The 21,243-nt window shown below is 45.0% G+C and overlaps 2 protein-coding genes and 1 long non-coding RNA gene across 8 annotated transcripts in view; 1 reads left to right on the top strand and 2 right to left on the bottom strand.

Moving 5' to 3' along the window:
- Positions 1-21,243, top strand: part of RECQL5 (RecQ like helicase 5) — a 37,949-nt gene that overhangs the window by 6,368 nt on the left and 10,338 nt on the right. For all 3 annotated transcript variants that reach the window (XM_066200762.1, XM_066200763.1, XM_066200764.1), the window contains 2 exons: positions 1,366-1,528; positions 1,881-1,963. In XM_066200762.1, coding sequence (XP_066056859.1) covers positions 1,366-1,528; positions 1,881-1,963 — 246 coding nt within the window. The remainder of the gene's footprint in view (positions 1-1,365; positions 1,529-1,880; positions 1,964-21,243) is intronic.
- Positions 3,433-6,185, bottom strand: LOC136299293 (uncharacterized). The gene is made up of 2 exons (XR_010723478.1): positions 5,414-6,185; positions 3,433-4,136 (listed from the first exon to the last, which is right to left on the bottom strand). It is a non-coding gene; the product is annotated as an uncharacterized lncRNA (long non-coding RNA).
- SMIM5 (small integral membrane protein 5) lies at positions 8,065-19,332 on the bottom strand. Of its 4 annotated transcripts, none has more exons than XM_066200498.1 (5): positions 18,972-18,990; positions 12,940-13,077; positions 12,437-12,572; positions 10,657-10,810; positions 8,065-9,271 (listed from the first exon to the last, which is right to left on the bottom strand). In XM_066200498.1, the coding sequence occupies exons 4-5, from the start codon at positions 10,781-10,783 to the stop codon at positions 9,150-9,152; spliced, it is 249 nt and encodes an 82-aa protein (XP_066056595.1). In that variant the 5' UTR covers positions 10,784-10,810; positions 12,437-12,572; positions 12,940-13,077; positions 18,972-18,990; the 3' UTR covers positions 8,065-9,149. The 4 variants fall into 4 exon arrangements, with proteins under 4 accessions (XP_066056595.1, XP_066056594.1, XP_066056597.1 ...); XM_066200497.1 differs by having other exon boundaries at positions 12,999-13,077; positions 18,972-18,981; XM_066200500.1 differs by lacking the exon at positions 12,437-12,572 and having other exon boundaries at positions 12,999-13,077; positions 18,972-19,332.

Here is a 21,243-nt window from a genome sequence, read left to right as displayed (position 1 = left end):
CCAGGAAACAGGATCCCTGAGCAGTGACAATTTTACTCCTTGATGAATCTTTCCAAACAGAGAAGTGAGGAGTCTCCTAGGACATGAATTAATGACCTGCTGAAGCCACTCTGCCCTGTCCAGTGTCATTAAAAAAGGCAAAGAGTAACTGAAATGCATAGGGCTGACTGAAAGTGAAATATAGCTGAAATATGCTGGTAGTCTGGTTAGTTTACAAGGAATACAGTTAAAATGATTCTTTACAGGATTTTTTAAAAAATAACATTATACCCAAGCCAAGTTAACAAGGCACTGCTGCTTAGCCTTTGCTCTGCGTTGGCAGATTTCTGAGTATCCATGCATATGTTATCAAATAAGATCAGGTCTGACAACTTCAGGAGGTGACTCTTCTGGACAAAAGGGAAAACAGAGGTGGTGTCCCTTTTTTTTCTGATGGAATCTGGTCCTCTCTCTTCATTGTTAGTTCAGTTCTGCTTAAAGTTATTTATCAATTTCTTCAGCAAACTTCCTGATGGGGTTTAAATGTGCAGGGCTCTGATACTTCTTGCTTGGCGTGTTCCTGGTCTGTTTGTGTTTGAAGAAACACATTTGCTTGTTATTCTCATTTAATCTTTAGCTACACCCATATGCATCATACCTGCCCTTGGGTCATGCTGGCTTTGAGGAAGATTTGAAAACATTGGCAGCATTACTGTGCTGTCCAATTCTCTCAAAACAGGTAGAAGCAGAATTGCGGAATAGTCAGGTACAAGCAGGTTTAAAGCAGTCTTGCAGTGCTGTGTTGAAAACCTTCCTGCAGAGATTACATAACATTTAGTAATGATTCTATAGTCCTATTTGCTGGTTAGGAAAGGTTGTCTTCATCTGAGAAGCACAGTGAGGTGGAATTTCCCATGGAGATTTTGGCTCAGTGCCTTTTTAAAATAAAGTATTTCAAATTGTGTTTTGTAATGGTGCAGTTGTGTCCTGCAAAATATATACAACTTTTTTATTAATGCTGTATTTTATGGTAAAATCTCCCAAACTCCTCAATTCACTGTCTTTATTCTCAGTCTTCATAGCTGCACAGTTGTATGCATGTTTGGGATACTCCTGGGCTCATTCTTTTCCATCCATTTGGAGTGGCATCCTGCTCACCTGCTGTCCAGGTGCATTTGTTTTCTCACAGCTCTGTTGCTTTCCATGTCTTGTGTGTTAAGAGGACTAAACCTTCACCTCTTCAGCAAATTCTCTTGCTGTGCTCCATCCTCTTTTATGTTTTGCTGTCCTGTTTTTTGCTGTTGTTGATGCCCACAGACACCGCACTGGTGTGTACAGTGCTCTGAGAAACCTGCAGCCTCATGTTCTCCGTTTTACCACATGCAGATTTGTTGCCCACTGGAATATTGCCAAGTCAATGGCTGGATATTACCAGGAGTCTGGCAGAGCTGGGAGAGATGGAAAACCATCCTGCTGCCGCCTCTATTACTCAAGGAATGACCGGGATCAAGTCAGCTTCCTGATCAAGAAGGAGCTCTCTAACATCCAGGTGAGAGCTGCAGAACACTACCCACCTGCCTGGATACACTGCCTTGGCTCTGGTCTGGTTTGCCTGTGGTAACCTCTGAATATGAAAAGATAAAATGGAATTTTCTGAGTCTAAAGCTGTGTGGAGCCCTATTTCAAGGGATAGCAAAGGAAGGGAAGCAGGGAAGGAAAAGGCTGCCAGAACCTGCTCTATTAGAGAGGAATGGGTGAGCAGGAGTTGGAGCAGAGACAGGGAGGTGTCTGTAGCTGTTCACCATGTAGCTCAGAAGGGTTGGATTTGATCATTGCTAGAGTTTCTCTATCTGTGTATATTTAAAGTGAAAACTACAGTTCTTTGTTCCGTCTACTTTCAGGAAAAAAAAGGCACCTTAAAAGAGTCTGACAAAGCTGTGATGACAGCTTTTGATGCCATTGTGAGCTTCTGCGAGGAGCTGGGGTGAGTGCATTTCTTTCAAACACCACTGTAAATGCTGGGGAAAACATGCTCTGTTCTTCCAGAAAATGTTATGGTTGAGATCCTGCATGTGTCCCTGAGAAATCTTTCATCACTCCCACCTCTGAGTTAACTGAGATGTTGGTCTTGGAGTCTGACCAAGTCAGGGGGATGTTTGACTTCTCGTGACGCATTTTTCAATGTTCTATCTTGGATGATGGGTTGACTTAGTTGCATTTGCTTTTGTTTTGACTCTTCTTCAGTACACCTCTCTCCTAAGGGGGCAAACAGAGAGCCATGGGATGAAAGCATTTAGATTTAATTGTTCTGTAAATCTCAGTGTCTCCACTCTGCAAAGTGTCTGTGATTCTCATTGACCTTAGAAGGACCTGATGGTGCTTAGAATGTTTCAGAAACAGGTTCAAATTACGGATGTGCCCAATCTAAATGCAGACTAGCAACCACAACATGCCTTGTTCAGGTTTAGTTCATGTCTTGTATGCTGTAATTGTACTAATTGCTGTTCTATGCTGGATAAGACATCAAAGCTATAATTTGGTCAGGAAGAGAGCAAAATTATAATATGTTCACTAACTGAAAATGGTCTTTGCCTGTCATGCTTACAAGTTGTTCATTTTGTTTCATTTTTTACACATGGGTCTACGACAACTTCTTCAGCATGAATGTAACATGTGCTGCTTTTCTGGTGCCTTGGTGAGAGTGTTCTCTCCTTGCCATGTTGGGCAAACAAATCCTAGGTTTATGGGGTAGTCTTGCTCGTACTGAAGTGTGGCACAGCACTGAGCCCTGGGGCACTTCTCTGCCCAAAGTCAAGGTGATGCTGTGAAGTAGCTGCTGGGAGGCTTCTTGTCCTAAGAATTTGATCCAGTTGTCTGAGGAGCTCTGCTCCTTCTGGGGTGTGTTCCCAGCTCACAGATGGCTGTTGTGGCTGGGTTTTATATAATCACAGAATGGTTTGGGTTGGAAGAGGCCTTAAAGATAACCTAGTTTAAAGATAACCCTGCCATTGGCAGGGACACTTTCCCCTAGGCCAGGTTGCTCCAAGCCTCATCCAGCCTGGTCTTCCAAGGGATGAGGCATCCATAACTTCTCTGAGCAACCTGTGCCAGTGTCTCACCACCCTCAAAGTAATAATCTGAGTAAGGGAATATCACTGACCTAATTAGAAATCACCCCTTCCAGACTTTATCTTCGCTTATTCAGCTTGATCCATTCTTCCAACAGTGTATCATGGGATGTGCATCCCAGAGTCACGTATTGCAGCACCCCTACCTGGTGTCCCTGCTCATAACTCTACAGGAAACTGAGGTGCTGTGGAAAGCAAAGCCACGTTGCATTTCTTTTTTACATATTGAATTAATACAGTTCTACTCACTATCCAAACAGTGAAAGCAAACCTCAAAATCTGACCTTGCAAGGTTATAAATAAGAACAAATAAAGACAGACTGTGTACTGGCAAGCAAGTTTTTGCATAGTGTATTTAGGCCTGAGTATGATAGGAGAACAATGGTCTAAGCTGCTTTTAGAGATGGGTTCAGACAAAGCTTTCAGTGGCCAGAGTTTCTTATTCCTCTTTTGCAAGGTGAAAAAAAAAACCCAACCCACATAGCTGCAGCAGCAGAACACTTCTCTATCAGCTTTAGGTGGTGGCTGACCATTTGCCACCTCTAGTTGGTGGTTTTGCTTGAAAGATGAAAATCAGAGATGAGTTTACTTTGCTATTTGGTGAATGTTGCAGTTCCTGAATCCAGACAGCCTCATGTATTGAGTTTGCTGTGGCCTGCAGAACAACTTGCTGGCATTGGGACATTGCTCTTGATTCAGGGAAGTTACATGGAGAGAAATAACCAGCCAGGGAGTGAGATGAGAGTTTTCTGTGAGCAACACAATCAGGTTGTACCCAGGCTGGTTCTTGCTCAGCTGTACCAACTTCTGCGTCCCCACTTTGCTGCCTACGAGCCACCCTGTTTGTGCCTTGGAGATGTGCAGCACCCAAAGACAGCAGCAAATAAAATGAGAGCAATAAAAACAAGACAGAAGATGCCAATCACCACCAGCCCTCCAACATCCCAGTCACTTGTTGCAGTCAGTTTCTTTAGGTCTTCCAGAACTGAGGGTGCCTCTTGCTCTAGGGACATGCTGGCTTCCACCCTGCTGGGGCCAGACAACAACAGGGTCAGGTGTTGTGTTCTCTCCATGCCCTCAGCCATAACCCCAAAACCAGTACAGGTATGCATGGTGTCTGTGCCTGCAGGCAGCCCCCTCCAAAAGGAGGGTCACTCTTCACAGAAATGGGAGCATAACCCAGAGAAAACACAGCTGAGACTGATTTAACAATCAGATCTATAGAGATGTAAAGAGGAAAAGCTGCTTGCTCTACAGCATTGTGGCAGTTGAGATTTATTTTAATCACAGCTCATCAATATTTTAAATAATACAGTGTCTCTCCAGCATGTTCAGTATGAGCTCTTTGTCAGCTGTACAGCCTATACATGAAAGACAGGTATTCAGTGGGAGAAATTCCTTGATACCATTGGAAGGATCTCTGAAAGGGGGAGCTGGGGGCTTAAACTCTGAGGACACAATGGAGATTAAATGAACACTTATTTAAAAACAAACAAGCAAAAACCTCCACCAATAATAAGCAAATATCATGTACAATTTGTTTCTTCCATAGGGCTTAGAATAGTCCCATTACATTAAAAAGGGTGGCCTGCTAATGGAGTTTGCTTTAGTAATGGTTTCTGTTACTCTGCAATAGAAGCATAAATTTTCCTCCCACAAGGAGGTCCAGTAATAATTTAAACTGGGATCTCAGTGGGTTCTACTCACTTGCTCTTTCACTGATACCTAGAATAATGACTTGGCTGTCAGCTTTCTAAAGAATATCCAACATCTCTTCATGAGCATCTTGTGGTTTCACTAAAGCTTCCTTCTCAAGGGAAAGAATGGAATATTTCTCACACTTTCGTGCAAATGTAGCTATGCAGACGTAATACAGGAAGAGATATTGGTTATTTTTGAAAATTTGCTTGACTTGCTGAGTCTTATGTCTGAATCCTGAATACTCTAAGAAAAAGAATTACTCCTCTGAAGTGTTTCATCCTCAGCAGGCAGGATTTGAGTCAAAGCACAAGCTCACACTTGCTGAAGTTTTTGGTTTTTTCTCAACAGCCAGATTTATTCAGTTCATGGTTTGTTTTCTGGGTAGCTGGCAGATCACTGTGCTCAGTCTTTAACCAAGCAGCACACGGGACATCAAAGCTGTTCTGGATTCTTTTGCCTTCAAAAAGGAGGCAGCCTAGATGTAAGTTCCACAGACCCAAAAGCAGAAATCCTGTGGGACTGCACACCCCAGGAAGTTCCTGTCTCTTTTGTTAACTGCTGTTCACCTCCCAGAACAGGAGAGCTGTGGGACATTTCATAAATACCTGAAGATGTTGTGGTTTGTAGTAGGTGTTTCCTCTGTTGCCTCCTCTTCACCCCTCCAAGAGATCTTGGCCTGTGGTGAGGGACCCCTTGCTGGACCTGGAGACTTGTAGAGGTAGCCTGGAAGTTGCCTCTTTGGGCTGCAGTAAATGATTAACAGCTGATTTTCTTGCAAAGGTGTGGCTAATCTAATCAAAGCAAAGGCCTTGAACCCAACTAAAAAGTCCTAATTCAGTTGTTCCTCAGACATTTCTTCCTCTTCATGGCTTTATCCACTCTTAACAGCTGTTGTGGTGCTTGTAAAGGCCCACTGTGGCCTCTGTCTGGGGCAGGCTGCAGGATGTGGTGGAGAGAAGGGGGCTGTGTTTCCTTGATCCTGACTGGGTCTGTGTTGCAAGCTCCAGTAGGAGACTGGAGTGAGACTGTGAATGGGACTGCCCTGTAGTCCAAAATTCATTGTGACAGTTTAGGTGAATGAACCCATTCCAGAGCCTTGCACTGCTGTGAACTGCAATAAAACTCTCTGTCACTTTCCTGTCTGGAGAAGACTAGAGGGATGGTGCTGGAGGGAAGGGAGAAGAAGGAGTGTGGTGTGTGAGACTGCCTGTACGTAAAAGGAAACTTACTTTTCATAAGCCAGGCAAACCAGAGGGATAATGTTACAGAACAGAAGTTATTCCATTAAGTCATCAGTAGAACTTCAACCACTTCTGCTGGAGGGGCTGGCCTTGCTGGCTTCTTGAGGTTCCTCAGGGAAAGAAATTATTTCAACACTTTTATCATCACAACTGAAGTAACAGTATTCCCATGCAGTTCCTCCTAGGCTTTCACAGTATGAATGGCAGTTGCTGTGTTAAGAAGCAGCCTTACCTTATTCTGTGCTTTTCTGAATGTCCCTCTGCAGGTTGAAACTAGAGGATCCACCCTCACTGCTGCTCCCTTTAGGTGCCTGTGTTTGAGTACTGACTGTATTGGAGTATTTTGAAGCCAAAACACAAAAGCTTGTGTGAGTGCTGAGCAGGCCCCCAGGGACTAGCAGTGTTGTAGTCAGCAGGAGCTGAAGAGCTGCAGGAAGCTGGGCACTTGCTGGCATTATTCAGGCTACCCTGAATGTATGCAAGGAAGCAGCAGATCAGGCAAACAGCTGGCATGTCTGAATCCCAGCTGGAGGAATAGTCCAGCTGAGTGCAATGGTACAAAATAGTCCAAAGCAGAACATTAGGCCTGTGAGGTCCAGACAAGTGTGTAGAAATTGGCCCCCTCTACACGGTGGCTGGTCCTCTGCTTCAGAAAGCCACCTGAATCCTTTACAGGATTGCCTATTTTACTTTCCTTCTCTTTCTTTGGCAGTGCTGTGTTTATTCTGTTTCTAATTCAGGAACTCGAGGTGCCTGAGATAAGACAGGAGCCATTTCTCTTGTTCCTCTGCCTGGTATCTGTCAGTGGTTTAACTTGTACCACCACTGGGAAACATGCATTTGTGGCTTTTCCTGTTGTGATAAGGCCTGGCAGCTTGATCCCAGTGACAGCAACCTGTCAGCCCTTGGTGTACGTCCAGCCTGCCAAGCTTCCTCCTGTCTTAGCGCAGGCTGGCTCCGTGCTGCTGGAACAGCCCTCAATGGGATGCTGTTAATGTCTGCAGCTGGCACTGTCTAGCACAAGCCTGGAAAGAAAGTGGGCTCTGTTCTTCCCGGGTCTTGTGACTTAATCTAGATATAAAAACATCTGTTGGATCTGTCTCTGCAAAAGAGGCTCAGAGGCTCCTGATGTCACTTTGATTGCCACTCATTTGTGAGTGAAATGAGCAAAGACTTATGTGACAGGAGGTTCGTGTGATGCACCTCTGAATTTAAATTGATGCAGTGCTTGAGATTGTTTCCCCCAGAATGTTGGTTGGCAGTGAAAGCTTTGGGACAGCCTAATAATTTTGGGGTTTTTTTTACACTCTGTTAGTCTCAGTGTAACTGTGCATGCAGTAGTTCACGCTAGTGCAGTCTGCTCTTGGCAGTTGCCAAGTCTCAAATATTTATTCCTAAAGAACATCCTCATTTTCTACTGGAAAGTTGTTATTATTTTTATTAATTTAAAAGTAACACTGGTAGTTTCAGGAATTTTATTTTTCTTATAATTCTTAGACTATTCACTATGTCTCTGGCTGCAGATACATTCCAATGTGCAGCAGTACAAAAATACCAAATACCTAGATCTGATTTGTTGGCAAAAAATAAAGTGCATTAAATACATAAGAAGCCTTTTACTAATATGGGTGCAGGCAACAGAGAAAATACATTTCTTTACAGAGTCTTCTTTATTTTCTGTACCTTCTGAAGTGTAACGAGTATTTTAAAGCCCACTGTTAAAAACTTGATGATTCTGTTGCCTCTAGCTAGATGTTGACTCTGGTACATACGCTTAGGTGGGATACAAAGGCACAAGATGACTTCTTTATAAGCATGTAATTTTTTATACCTTCTCACAAAGGTGTTTGGTCTCCCATTTGGGGCTGAAACACCACTGGTTCAGAGTTTAGTGCAGAATTGTGGCCTTCTTGTGCTGTGCCAGTTGTGGAAGTCGTGGCCTGTGCCACAGCCTTGTATGTCCATAAATCCCTTTCGGAAGTTCACCGGAGTGTAAACCAAACATACACAGTGACTGCAGCATGGAAAAGGGGTTTATTTGTACTTGGTAACTCCAGCCCAACAGCCCATTCTTGGCTCTGCTCTGTCACTGTGCCCGCTGAAGTCAGCTGCTGCACACATACCCTGAAGTGGTGGCTCCCATCATGTGTCAGTCCTCTGAAATGCCTCCGTGGATGCTCATAAACACAACCCCAGCATCATGTTCATGTCTACTAAAATAAACTGCCCACAGTGCAGGGAGTCAGGCACGCAGATCCCTCAAGTAATGATTGGGATTTGTTCATCTCCTGGAGCTCCCATGCTCGGCAAGAACCATTCATCTGCAATATGCAGAAGTGTAGAACCACAGGGTATGGAGAGGGAGCATGTTGAGCAGAGAATGATCAAAATAAGCCATAGGATTGGTGAGGTTTTCCCTTTTGCCTTCATCTTTCTGTTTACAAAGATTCTGTTTCCACATGATCTGGTTCTTTCTTTGGCAATTTCCCATCATTGTATCACCAATGAAATGACACTGGGGGCAGTTGTTACCAGCTGTACCCAGAGCCTAAGCTGGCACATCTGGATCAGAAGGTCCACCATTTGTTGTTTTCAGCACATATCTCAGCTAAACATGTCTCCTGCAGTAGGTTTGGCCTTGATGACCTGAACAACTGTACCTCCCAGTGGTGTCAGTGGGTTTTGCTAATGCCCAGAACCATCCTTCTGGTGAGGAGAGCAGGCAGTGCCTCACATGTGGCTGTGTGCATGGCCTCTGCTTTGCTCTATGGCTCCATGTCCCAGAGGGGATCCTCAGCTGGCCCAGCTGCAGGGCTGTCTTTGGGAAAGCTGTCTCTTTTCTCAGCAATCTCTGTCCATGCCCTCCCACCCCATCCCGGCCCAGAAGAGGGAGACACTGATGGGAAAGGAGCTTTACCTTTCTGGTCACAGTAGTGGCAGTCACAGAGAGAAGGAATTCCACGCTGTGATTTCTAGTCCTTTGAGTCATGTTAATTAATATTGTTATTGCCATTTTCAGTGGGCTAGTAGTGTGGAAAGTCATTCCCATAGCACTGAATCATGACGTCCATGCATGTCCTTGATAGCAGGTTGTGTCACTTCAGGAATGGGCAGCTGGGCGGACCTGGCTCTTCCTGTGTCTGGGGTCAGGGCGTCCACCACAGCCACAGCAGCTGGAGCAGCAGCAACTGCAGGCAATGATCGTGAGCACCAGGACAGTAACTGGAAAGAGAAACAAAGGATATTGCTTCACAGCATAGGAATAATCCCTGCAGAGTAATCCTATGTCTCCTCCAAGTTGTTTGGTGAGCAGCAAAATGAGCAAAGCCTGGTTTCTTGAGGATTTTTTTTGCCCTATATCCCCATCTTCCCAGTCCTAAGTTCCCACTCCTTTTTACTGGTTTTCCATTTAATCTGGACTATCATTACCAGGCATTTCAAGACCTTAAGAGCTACATTCCAAACCCTGTGAGGGTTTCTTTACACACTTAATGGGCTGTTGTTTGGGAGCTGACATGCAGTACCTAAGCACAGCTATGTGCCTGGAAAGGACAAAAATCCAGCTTTGGATTTTTGAGTAACCAAACTCGAAGGAGTTTGAGGAGTATTTCTGAAGAGTGAGTTCAGCATACTCTTTAAGCATAGATGCTCATGACTGAGTTGGCTTTACTCTTCTATATTTAGCTTGAAAAGATAAGATACTTCAAATGCAGGGGTTTGTTTCACAGAACAGTGGGCCAGCTTTCTGTCCGCTACTCTAGCCAGGATGGCTGGTGTGGGCAGGGATGTGTTAGTTTATCTGGAGTAGAAAAGGATGACATGTTCCATCCTGCAGACCTTGTTAGAGTGTGAGCACGCCTCTTTGTGTGCATGTGTTCCTTTAAAGCCTGGACCTGGGCTGCCAGGTAACCAGACCTGTGGGGAACCAGATGTGGGGATGAACTAAATAAAGCAGCAGGTGTGACTGTGAATTCCAGCCCAGGGAGGAGTGTCCAGCTGGATACACACCCTTCCTTTTGGCCAGGAGCAAGCCCTGTCTTTGAGGAGCAGGGCCTGTCTTCCTTCCTGCTTGTTTTCCCATTGTATAAACAAACTTCATCTCCCTTGATCCAGCAGTTCTCTGTTATTCCTTCCATGTCATCCTCACACAGAGCAGCAGAAGGGATGTTGCCATTACCAGAGGAGAATAAACAGGCTCATCTGAAGTATATTGGCTTCCACTGAGCCAATACAGGAATGATACTCAGAGTCTCCCTTAAGTGTCTTCTGTGGCAGGGAGATGCTCTAATACCATTTGTCACAAACTATCTCCTATGCATGAAAACATTACAGCAGCTCTGGGTTGGTTAAAATATTGCTGATTTCACTAATGTTTAAAATGGGAGCTTTGGGGAAAGCTGTACTGTTGCCTGTTATGCCCTGCAATCATGTAGGGGTACATGTTGAGTGTTTAAAAATTACCTAGGAATTAACCTGGTCCTTAGAGCACAGCCTAGAAAACAACAGCCACCACCACCACCAACCCACCTACACAGCCTGTGGAGCAAGTTGCCCCCAGAGGAGAGGAGAGAAATTCTGACACCCTTTGCCTCCACCCATAAACTCACCAATAAACAGAAGAACCACAGAAAAGCAGGCAATCTCCACTGGTTCAGCCTGGGGCAGTTTCTGGAGCTTAAGGAGAAACTTCTCACCAATGTCTTGAATTTCCTTCAGAAAGCCTTTAGAAGACATTCTGTCACAACCTCTCCAGGCTTTATGCTGCAGGAGAACCAAACAGAGAATAAACCTTTTCACTGACTAATGCTAGGGAGCTGCCAGCCTTCTTATACAGCTGGTGATCACAAGGAAAACAAGTTTATCTGGTCTCAGTCCTTGTTCCCAGTAGGTAAGGTGGAGGACTATTAATTGTCTGCATGTTCTAGCACTGTTTTTATTTCAAAATCCAGCTTCAAGGGTGTTTTTGTCAACTGCACTGTTAAGCAAAGTCCAAACGGTGTTTCTGCTACAAGGACACTTTTTCCAGCAGGCTCTTAGACTGGACAGTGCCTGCCCTTGGCTCTCACCCAATCAAAGTACTTTTTTTTCCAGTTGAGCTAACCTGTCCTTCCAGAAAAAAATGCAATTCTAACCCAACTTGAATTCTGAATGCTGAACTCCACTGAACACAGTGTTCAGTTTTTTCTTACTGAGTAACACGAAGTAGACTTGTGGCTACTATCCCTTGAAGCCTTCTTGCACTTTGAGCTACAGAACCCCCCTTCAAAACCAAAGATACTTACCTCAACTCCTCAATACAATAGCATTAATAATGTTTTATTAACCAGTTTTACTGTATGTGATACTAAAAATTCTAGTCTGCAATCACTAGGGACAGCTGGATGCTTTTCAAATTGTTACAGCTGAATGCAATTTTATAAAGAAAGCTAAATTTAGGGGGTTTTATTTCCTTTTAAGCCACTGAGCAATATATGAACAGTGGATTCGACCCATCACTGCTGATGATGAGCAAAGCAAAAACCCCTGGATCTGTCAGGGAGACACCTTGCTTGTGGAGCTAATCCCTCCTGCCCTGCTCAGTAATCTTAGGCCTTCTTTATTCTCAGAGTGATCATCAGGAGCTATTGTTACTGAAAATATTACTGGTCTAGCTAAACAGCCTCAGTTTTGTCACCAATATTTGCTGTTCTTTTACCCCATGAGCAAGATTTTGGAAGGCATTGCAACAAACTAGCTGTCATGAGACCTATGGATCTTCAAATTTTGCTTCAGTCAGGAACTGGAATTGGATATTTTTGAGAAATATCCAGAGTTCCACCTAAAATAAGTGTTTGGACAGGTCAACACTTGAATGGGTTATAACTCTTGTTTCATTATTATATCAAAATGTACTGATTTGTGTGTGTTGTAACAATCAACACTGGGGTTTGGGACTTGAACACTGCAATTTAATATCTTGATCTTGGTGATAACACAAAGCCAAGGGACCAAGACAACACTTCCAGAACAAACCAGCTAGTTCCTCATAGCACATCTGGCTTGGTTCTCAAACAAATGGATGCTTGGAGTTCAGTTTTTCTAAACACACTGAGGACAGAGAGACCTTGGCTGTTTCTTTGCATGCTGGGCTTAAGTACTACAGTGCCAAGTTTAATTAGTTTTGTATGTTTATGCAATTCAAAAAGGGTTTTCTTTGTTCTTTTAAATCCAAGCTAAGGAATAAAAATCGGAACCAGCTGGTTTCTTAGAAATGGGGGTGGATGGAAAATCTACGTCCACAGAAAGATCTCTGTGCAACTTAGGAAGGAGGCAGAGCTGTGGTCTTTTGACCTGAAAAGGTCACTTTTGAGACTGGGGTGAAATACTTCTTTCCAGATGATTGCATACCCCAAGTAAGCTGGTCCAGAAACGGCTGGTTTATCCTTAATGCTGCAGGATTCTGTGTCAGCAGGTTTTCAATTTTGTTTCCATCCCAAGAGATGGTGGAGGAGGCAGAGGTGATTTGTGTTTTCTGTTCTTGGCTCTAGAAGGAAAAAATTTCAAAAAATAAAATTTCTGGCTCCAACATTGTGAAAATGTTTGTTTCCTTTGGAGGTGTTTCTGCCTCTCCAGAAGCTCTCCTCATAGGGAATTTGCTGTAAACTTCCATGCCATGCTTTGGGTTGCACCAGAAGCAACAGGTATAAGAGTCAGGCTTGGGAAGTTTGGTTGTACAGGGTAAAATTACTGATCAGGATTGCAGAACTCCATGTGGATTAGCAAAGTGCTTAGTTGAAAATTATAAAGCCTGTCTCTGTAATGGACATTTCCTCTCTGCCCACGGTACCTGATCTGGAGCTAAGTTGAAGGAGTTTTTATTCTAAAACTTGCAAGGAATGTTGCTTGTTTACCTTGGTCTGAGTTACATCAGGGACAAAGTTTCATGGTGGTGGTGCAGTCTCCAACCTACCCGTGAGGAAGCAAATGTTTTTCTGCTTGACTGCACTTTCTGCTGCTTCCAAGGGCTCTCTGCTTTGGGATTTCTGCTCCTGCAACAAGGCAAAAGGGTGAAGAATAAAATAATTCTTAAAGGAAAAAAGTAAAGCTTCCCCAAGAAAGCCAGTTACATTAATGGACTTTTATATGTTCCATTCTACTTGTGATGTAAAATCTTTGTTCAGGACTGGTTTGGATGTGACCTTTTCCCAATGGATTTCAGTGGAACCAAGATTTTGCCCTTGAGATTAGCACAAGGGTGAGGATAATGTGATTTAAACGAGTTGTCTTATGCATCTGCCTCATTTACAGTACAAAGGTGATGACATTAATTACAGTAACAGAGTGGAGCTGTGAGAATTAATTCCTTTTGTTTTATTATATTGTGTTCAAATAAGCTTCCAGTCACCAACAGCAGTAAAGGTCAGGTGGTGCAGGATATTCAGTTGAAGCAGTAATTTTGATGATTATTATTAAAACAGGGAAGTCTTAAGAGGTTTGAAACTTAGGGGTATAGGCCATAACTGACAGTTTACTTTCTAGGCCTGAAGTGCTGTTTTAGAGCCTGGAAAAGTCACTCAAGTTAGTACCTCAGAGATTCTCAGGGGGTTTGGAGCAAACATAATTGTCTGCCAGTGTTTTCCTCAATTGGGAATTTCTTCTTGGTCACTGTCCTTCCTCAAAACTTCACCCACTGAGGATGGGAACCCTCCAGAGCAGAGGAGACTTGGCTGTAGGGCAGCAGAGCTGATGGAACTCATCCATGTTATGGAAAAAATCCTGAATGACCACAGTGCAATGTGGTCTTCATAACACATTGTCAGAATGATGTCAGAATATTCTGCTCTGCAGCTGTAGTTAGAGCTCACATGAAGTGAAAATCAGATAAGGAGAGGCAAGATAAGAATCTCACAGAGAAAAGAAAGTAATACAATGTTCTTTGACAGGCAGTTTGTGACATCCTGCTGGGATGGGGTGGGAGCCTGAAATTCATGGTTTTGACTTAAGAAATAACTCATCTAATCAGTGATGCCAGTGGAACTAGATCATGAAACCTTTCTGCCCTCCTCTAGTGTTGCAAGGCCCAGCAGGGGGGAGGAAATAAAACAAATCATTTAATTTGGGTTTATACGGTTTTGATGAAAAAAAAGGCCCATTCTGCCATGTGCCATGAGTTATTAGCCTTGGTTGAAAGGACGGAGCACAGAAATGATGCAGGGGAATGGCAAACAGCTGCAGGTGTGCTGCTCAGCTGCAAGGATTACATGACCCTGTAAAACCAAAGTGCATGTCCTGTGTTTAGGACTTAAATAGATTTAGATTCCCAGAAAGCACTAATGCAGATTCATCTTGCTGTGCCCACTGAAGAAAGCTGTGAAAATTGCCATAATAGCACTGAAATGATCTTTCTGAGTTGTTCTAATGGACTCGTGCCATGCTGAAGCACTCAAAGAAGTTGGCTGCTCAGTCCTTTGGAGAATAAAGCCATTAAAAAGCCTCAATCTAGGCATTCAAGGGAAAAGCCTCCATCAAGGTTCCTTTTTGCTGTGAACTGCCTGCGTATGGAGGCTTCTTTTTCCAAGAAAAAGAGCTTTGGGGTGACCATGTACAGTGGGGTCTGACATCCCTGTGTCTGCCTGGCGCTGGTGAGGCCGCTGTGAGTCTTTTGGAATTGCTGTCCATTGATCAGGGTTTTTTGGTCTGTCCTGATCTGTGTGTGGACACAGCTGCATCCAAAGGTGAACTGTAGGGAGTGGGTGAGCTGAAATTTGCTGCTGAGAATGAGACACTTGTTTACACATAGCCCTGGGGGTATTTGAGCAGCCTTTTTTAGTGCAAAAGGCACAAATTTAAGTTTGTGGTTTAGCCCCAGGACTGAAAGTTAGTAAATACAGGCAGTCTCCCTGGCCTGCCAGTGATGCACCCTGGTTGTGTGACTTTGGGTAAGTCATCACATCCCACTGTTGGTTGACTTCATCTCTGCAAGACAGCCACATTACGGAACCACATCAGAGCTTTGTTTGTTAATTGTTGTGTGTCCAAGTTTCCAGCATGCTTGGGAATCTTTAGATAGAAAGACAACAAGTCCCTGGTTTTGCTGCAGTTACAAACTGAACTGGCCATTGTTTTGCTCAGTACTTCTTACACTTTGTTCACTGAGCCTGTTTAGGATGGGTGTAGAGGAAAGTGTGGTTTCCACTCTTGTTTACTCCTAACCCAACCATGCTCCTCAGACTGTTCTTGCCATGATCCTGATCCACTGATTTTACTGTGCTTGCATGGGTTTGTTGCTTTAGTAACCTAAAAGTGGAGATAAAGCTTTGGGGGGGGAACAAGAAGCTGCCAGTGCCTCTAGTCCTAATGCAGCAAGTCCCAGAGACGATGAGTTGGCACTTCTCCCCTGCCCACAGCAAGAGTGCTCCAGAAACCTTACAAAGTAGAACCTTCCTGATGTTCCCATCAAGTAGAATGCTGTGGCAACATTCTCATTACAACCTTGGCTCTTCCTTGAGACTGTGGCTCTGAAGAAGCAAATGTTGTGTTGTTCTTTCTCTGACAAGTCCAGTAAGTTGGTTGAAATTGGACCTGTATGGGGATGGGAAGCCTGTATGGATTGTGGGGGCTTATCTGGTAGGAAATCTTACAAGGCAAGCCCAACCTCATAGAAGGAGGGTGCTGAGCAGCCAAAGGCGAGGGGATGCCTTTTATTCTGGTCTAAAACTCTAAAATAAGCTCTGACTGTACTTGGCCACGTTCTAAAGAACATGAAGGCTTGGCCAGTTTCAAAACGTACCAGCTTTGTTCTTGGTCCCTGAAATGTCCTCCTGATTTTATATGGATAAGGTCTGCAGTGCTTCCTGTTCTCAAACAATGCTGGGTTGCTAGGTGTGCCTACAGTGTGGATGCATTTTGGTGTAACATGTCATAATTCCTGCATGATTGTTTATTGTTCTAAGCTTTTAGTGTACTGCTGAGATGAAAAGGGCCATAGAAATGCAGTTGTATTAATCAGTGCATGGTTTTCCCTCGTCATTGTTAATGCAGTGTTTGCTGCCATGACTGTAGTTGACCAGCCATGTGAATCTTAACTATAGTTCAGACAAGCCCATTTTTCTTAAAACAGGAGTGCACAGAGCCAGACAGACCTATAATTCATTCCCAAGCAGATGAAAATAGTTTCCAGTATCAAGAGAATTCAGCCCTTTAACAGCACACACCCAAACTGGTAAATTGTAGCTCAGTGCCATGGGAGAAAAGCTGGGACTTTGTCAGTTGGTTTGCAACAGAAGGCCACACATTCCTGAGATTTTAAAGCTGCCCTGCCTGGGTCACCCTCTGGCTGGAATACCGTCATCTCCACCACTCACTATTTGGAGATGGGTTTTGAGGCAGCACTGTAAATGTGACTTCTCTTCCCTACAACCTAATATTAATGTAAAAATGCACTGAATTCTCAGTTTCAGTAGTAGAGGTATCCGCTGGGACACCAAGCTCTACACCTCTGCAGAGCCACCCTGGTTTTCTCCAGTCTATCCCACAAACAAGTCCACAAAACTCCAAGATATAATTCCTTGCTACTAGAAAATTTTTAAGTGGGAAACCAAAATACTGAGCCATCCAATGAAAGGAAAAGGTCAATTTTAAAAATAAACCTGCAGCTCTTCCACAAGGGACCTTTTTTTAGGGTTGGTGATGCTTGAATCTAGCCTGAAAGTCTATTCTAATATTAGCAAAATATCCATTTCCCAGGAAGCTGACTGAGAGGTAGTTGTGTCCCTGTGAAAGCCTTTTAGTGACTTCACAAACATCGTGGGATCTATCAGTAGTTGGTGTTTGAGGTCCAGCATCTGGAGGTCCTGAGAGTGCTGGGAACTCCTCCACCTTTTAACAGCCACCTCTGTGCCCTGTCCTTGATCCCACATCTACAAGTCTCATAAATTACATGCATTTTTTAGTTTTTTGAAATATCCTGGACTAATCCTAGTGAAGGTGCCACTGGAGTGTAGGAACTCCAAAATCTGCAGCAGCTGCTGCCTCAGAAGGAATTGTTTGGAGCCTCATCAGCTGTGGCTGTGTGGGGTAGTTGGGAGAGCCTGCACGGAGGTGTGGGGTGGGGGCTGCTGCCTGCCCCCAGCTCTCTCCCAGCCCCTCACACTCCCTGCTGTCCAGTGGGTGCCTCTGGCCCCCTGCAGGCTCTGTGATCAGGGGGTTGTCTTACAGAGAGGAGCTGCTCTATCTAACTTGGATTACTTTGTACCCTCATTCCCACAACCACTGTTGGTTGCAGTCAGGCTGAGGCCGGTGCACTGTGACAGCTGTAACACAAGCCATGTCCCGCTGCTTTTATCCAGACATATGTTCCACGTTGCTGTGCCTCTCCCCCCACACATGAACAGCATGGCTGCAGCTGAACGAGCCCCCAGCCAAACCCATTAAGATTTTCTTTTGGCCAGGAAAACTTGGCATGTTTCTCTACCTCCTTCCCTCCCCTGCTCTTCTCCCCTCACTCCTCCCTCGTTTTTTTTTTTCTTGTTGTTTCCCTAAACTTTGTTTTTTCACATGCTTTATTTAAGAAACTATCTTAACTGCAACAACCTACAGAGACTCTCCCTTAGCAGGGTGGAAACTTCCCTCAATCCCCTTGAGCCTTAGGGCCAGGCTGGAGGCGTGTAGGTCTGAACTACTACATCTCCTCACTCAAGCAGTTCCAATTCCATGTTTGTACAACACACAGGTCAGAAAGACCTGCCCTCCATTCCTAGTTAATGGAAATGGAGAGAAGTGGAAATACCTGATCCTTAACATTCCTCCCTACAGGCACATGTAGGATTGGGAAGACCTCTTTCTGTGAGAATTGGCTTTTTGCTCCTGTTTGTAAACAGCTGACTGCCCATGCGCCTCCTGGCAGAGGCAGAGGGGTCCCAGCTCAGTGCTGGGGGCTGCAGCAGCTTCCAAACAGAGAAGTCAGCTTCAGATGGCAGAAAATGGGGATTTATATGGCCAGTCTCAATTACCAGACCCTCTTCCTGTACTCAACAGCAAAACGGAGATGGGAGCACAGGTGGTGGGACACCTCTGCATAACCAAAGCTTGGACACAATGGCCTAAAACGTCTTTTCCAACCTAAACGATTCTTTGTTGTATAATTTCATGTATTTAGGTGATCCTTTTACTCTTCCTTCCCTTCTCACTGCATTCAAACTTGACGGTCAGGTTACTGTAAACCATGAGCCGTGTATGTGCATGAACGTGCCTCTCAGAGCAGTGGATTCATTCTCATGCTGCTTTGAACACTAGACCAGCATCTGTGCCTGATACACTGGCCGAATTCTTCTCTTTTTTTTTTAAATGTTCTCATTAGAAGCTGTGTAAAATCTTTCCGTTTGTTTCTATTGGACACAGATGCTTAACGTGCACAGTGTGCTAGTTCCCCGACCAGGGTTTGTTTTCTAAGCTCTCTGCTTCAGGATTTGGGGGATAAAACTCAGCTGCAGCTGGGAGGAGCTCCGGGGAAAAGCTGTGGCTGGCACCCGTCGGGTTTCATCCGCGCCCGTCTGCGCTGCCAGCTCCTCGCTAAAGGCACCGACCCGGCTGCCTTGTCCACACCGACTATTTCTGTATCAGGTCACCAGCTTATCAGGACACACATTCTGTAAGAGCACAGAAACCCGAGCAGCCTGCCTTTGTCACCGGCAGAGGAGTTGCAGAGTCCCGCTCGGGCTCGGAGCTCTTTTGTTACAGGGCGGCTGCGGCGCAGCTCTCCGCAATCCCATTAAAAGCTTTTCTCCTGCCACCTTCGCTCCTCGGTGTCCCTGGCAAGCAAATTCAGCCTCGCAAGCTCTGCTCCATGGCTGACCGAGCAGGGAGAGCTCCCCAGGCTCCAGCCCCTCGCTGAGCAGCGGAGGGTGCCGCGCTTGACCGAACAGCAGCGATAGCTCAGCCTTACCCCGACCGCGAGCTCTGCTTCTCCTCTTGTTTTTCTTTCCGTCTTCTTAAACTTTTCACGTCATCTCTCCCCTCATCCTGGCTTGCGGCTCGCTGCTCGCTCCTCGCTCGGCTCCTCTCTGCTCCGCTGCTGACAGCCAGCTGTTGTCTCTGCCTTTTTTTTTCTTTTTCTTTTTTTTTTTTTTTTTTTGTTGCTGGTTGTCCTGGAGATGCGAAGTTTCGTGTTACATGTGTGCCAAAGAGGGAGGGAGGGGAACCACCGCAGGCTGAGCCGGAGCCGGTGCCAGCTCCCCGGGGCGCCCAAGGGCCGGCACTTGTTGCTGGCTTCCACGGTGCATCTCCTCCGAGAGAGGAGTTTCTTCTTTACCTTTTAATGACGTCTTTTGCTGGCGTGAGACTTGAATCGATTCCCTGCCTGCGATAGTTTGGGGCAATGCTAAAGCAAATAACTTTTCTTTATGCTGCCCAGTTTCCTTCCGGCTCCCGGGGGAAGGAGCTTTTTTTCTCTTGCGTTCATTGAAGGGGTAGAACAAGTACTCACAAGGACAGTGCAGCACTGTAGGAGACCTGCCACGGACAGGGCAGCAGGGACAATGCTGGGGCAGTGAATTTGATGCTGGGATGGTGAATTTGCTCTGTGCCCTTGGCCAAGTCATTTACTCTCTTGATGCTGAGCTTGTCGCTTCTTGTTTTCTGGGGACAGCTGACACTGTCTTGTCTCAGAGGGTGAAGCTGAGGTGATGCTGAAAGGACACAGTCCTTCAGAGAGGTGCAAAATTAGAAGTTCTCATCAACCTCATGACTTGCTCTTGTATTTGATAAAGCTCATTAAGTGGCTTTCGCTTGACAACTGCATAACTAATTCGCCCTCATATGATTTTTAGCTTTTTTAACCCTTCCACTTCACATTGTTCCAAGACTTGCTGAGTTGTTTATTTCAGGGAGTGTTTCTGATGAGGCTCTGTACCCTTTGGCTTATACAAAGGAATGCTTTTTTTCTGGTGTTTTTTGGGAGGGGCAGAGCTTCTTTTGGGATATGTGACTTTGCTTCTTCTCTGGCTGTCCATCTGCTTCTCCTAATTGCAGGAATAGGGCTCCTATTTTATGTGTTGCATAAAAACAAAGACTACCAAAATGACACAGGTGCAGGCAGCTTTGTGGTCAGCTTAGCACTTTCCTGAAATGTGCTGCCACAGACAAAAACGAGTTAATAAACCTCACTGTAACTTGCTCTTCATCCCATTCCATAATGTCAGTTGGGGGGAGGGGAGATGCCTGAAATGACATAAAGATTTTGTTCAGACATTTTAGAGACCAATGGTCAGCTCATACATGCTCTTTTTGAAGGGCAAGCGGAGACAAATAATACAGTTGCATATTTAGAAGATGAAATAATTTTAGGACATGTATAATAATACAAAGTACCATTAATTTATGTAAATCATCTCCATCTCATGGGCATTAGTCAGATATTGGTGTGACTAGGGAAGCTTTCCCCTCACATGTTAATGCATAACCAACTATTTTTCAGGAACTCTTGGGTTAAGCGTTAATCCAGTGATTAACCCCAGCATCCCTGTTGATAATTTTGGGTTTTGCCTTTTGACCTTAATTGTAGGCTTGCAGTTTTAGTTTTGCAAGTGAATTTCCGTTATGGCCCAGCTCCTGAACACCCTTTGCTGAAGTGGGGCTGTGGCCCCAGTCTGCGTGATTTTTCAGGAAGAAAAAGGCAGTTACAGGAGGCTGGGTGGAAAGGGCTCGGCTTTACAAGCCTGATGGGTTAGAAACTGGAACTCTAAATTCCAACGAGCTCACAGCTGATCTCTGCTTCCACCAAAGCTCTCCCCTGGGGCATCTAAAGGACCGAGGTGTGTGTGGCTGTCCCTCCCTAGCATAAGCCTGGGAGTGGGGAGAGGGCTTGTCCCTCACTGAATGCCTCAGTTAACTCTAATACAGATCAGTGCGTGCGAGGGGAAGAGACACGGACTAATGAGAATGCCTGCCTGTTTTCTTTTGGGGAAACAAAAAGCTGACTTGCAGCTCGCTGACATTTCTATAGTCACGTTGCATTTGGCAAGCCAGGCAGCACCAGTAGCTCTTTTGGAAAGGCAGGACAAGGGGATCGAATGTGTTGCCCCCATGGCAGTCCCCCCACCCTTCCCCTCCATGTGAAAGGAGCTCTTTGAGTGCGGGAGCAGAGTGAGTCAGTGTGGCTCTGCAGGGGGACATAAAGGCAGCTTTGTGGGAGCCCTCTCCAGGCTTTGGTGCCCTGA

The sequence above is a fragment of the Chamaea fasciata genome, unplaced genomic scaffold, assembly GCF_029207755.1.
Source record: "Chamaea fasciata isolate MVZ Bird 193981 ecotype frontalis unplaced genomic scaffold, bChaFas1.0.hap1 SCAF_19, whole genome shotgun sequence".
NCBI classification, from domain to species: Eukaryota; Metazoa; Chordata; class Aves; order Passeriformes; family Sylviidae; genus Chamaea; species Chamaea fasciata.
Note: the sequence above shows the minus strand (reverse complement) of the source record. Positions and strands in the feature narration are given on the sequence as shown.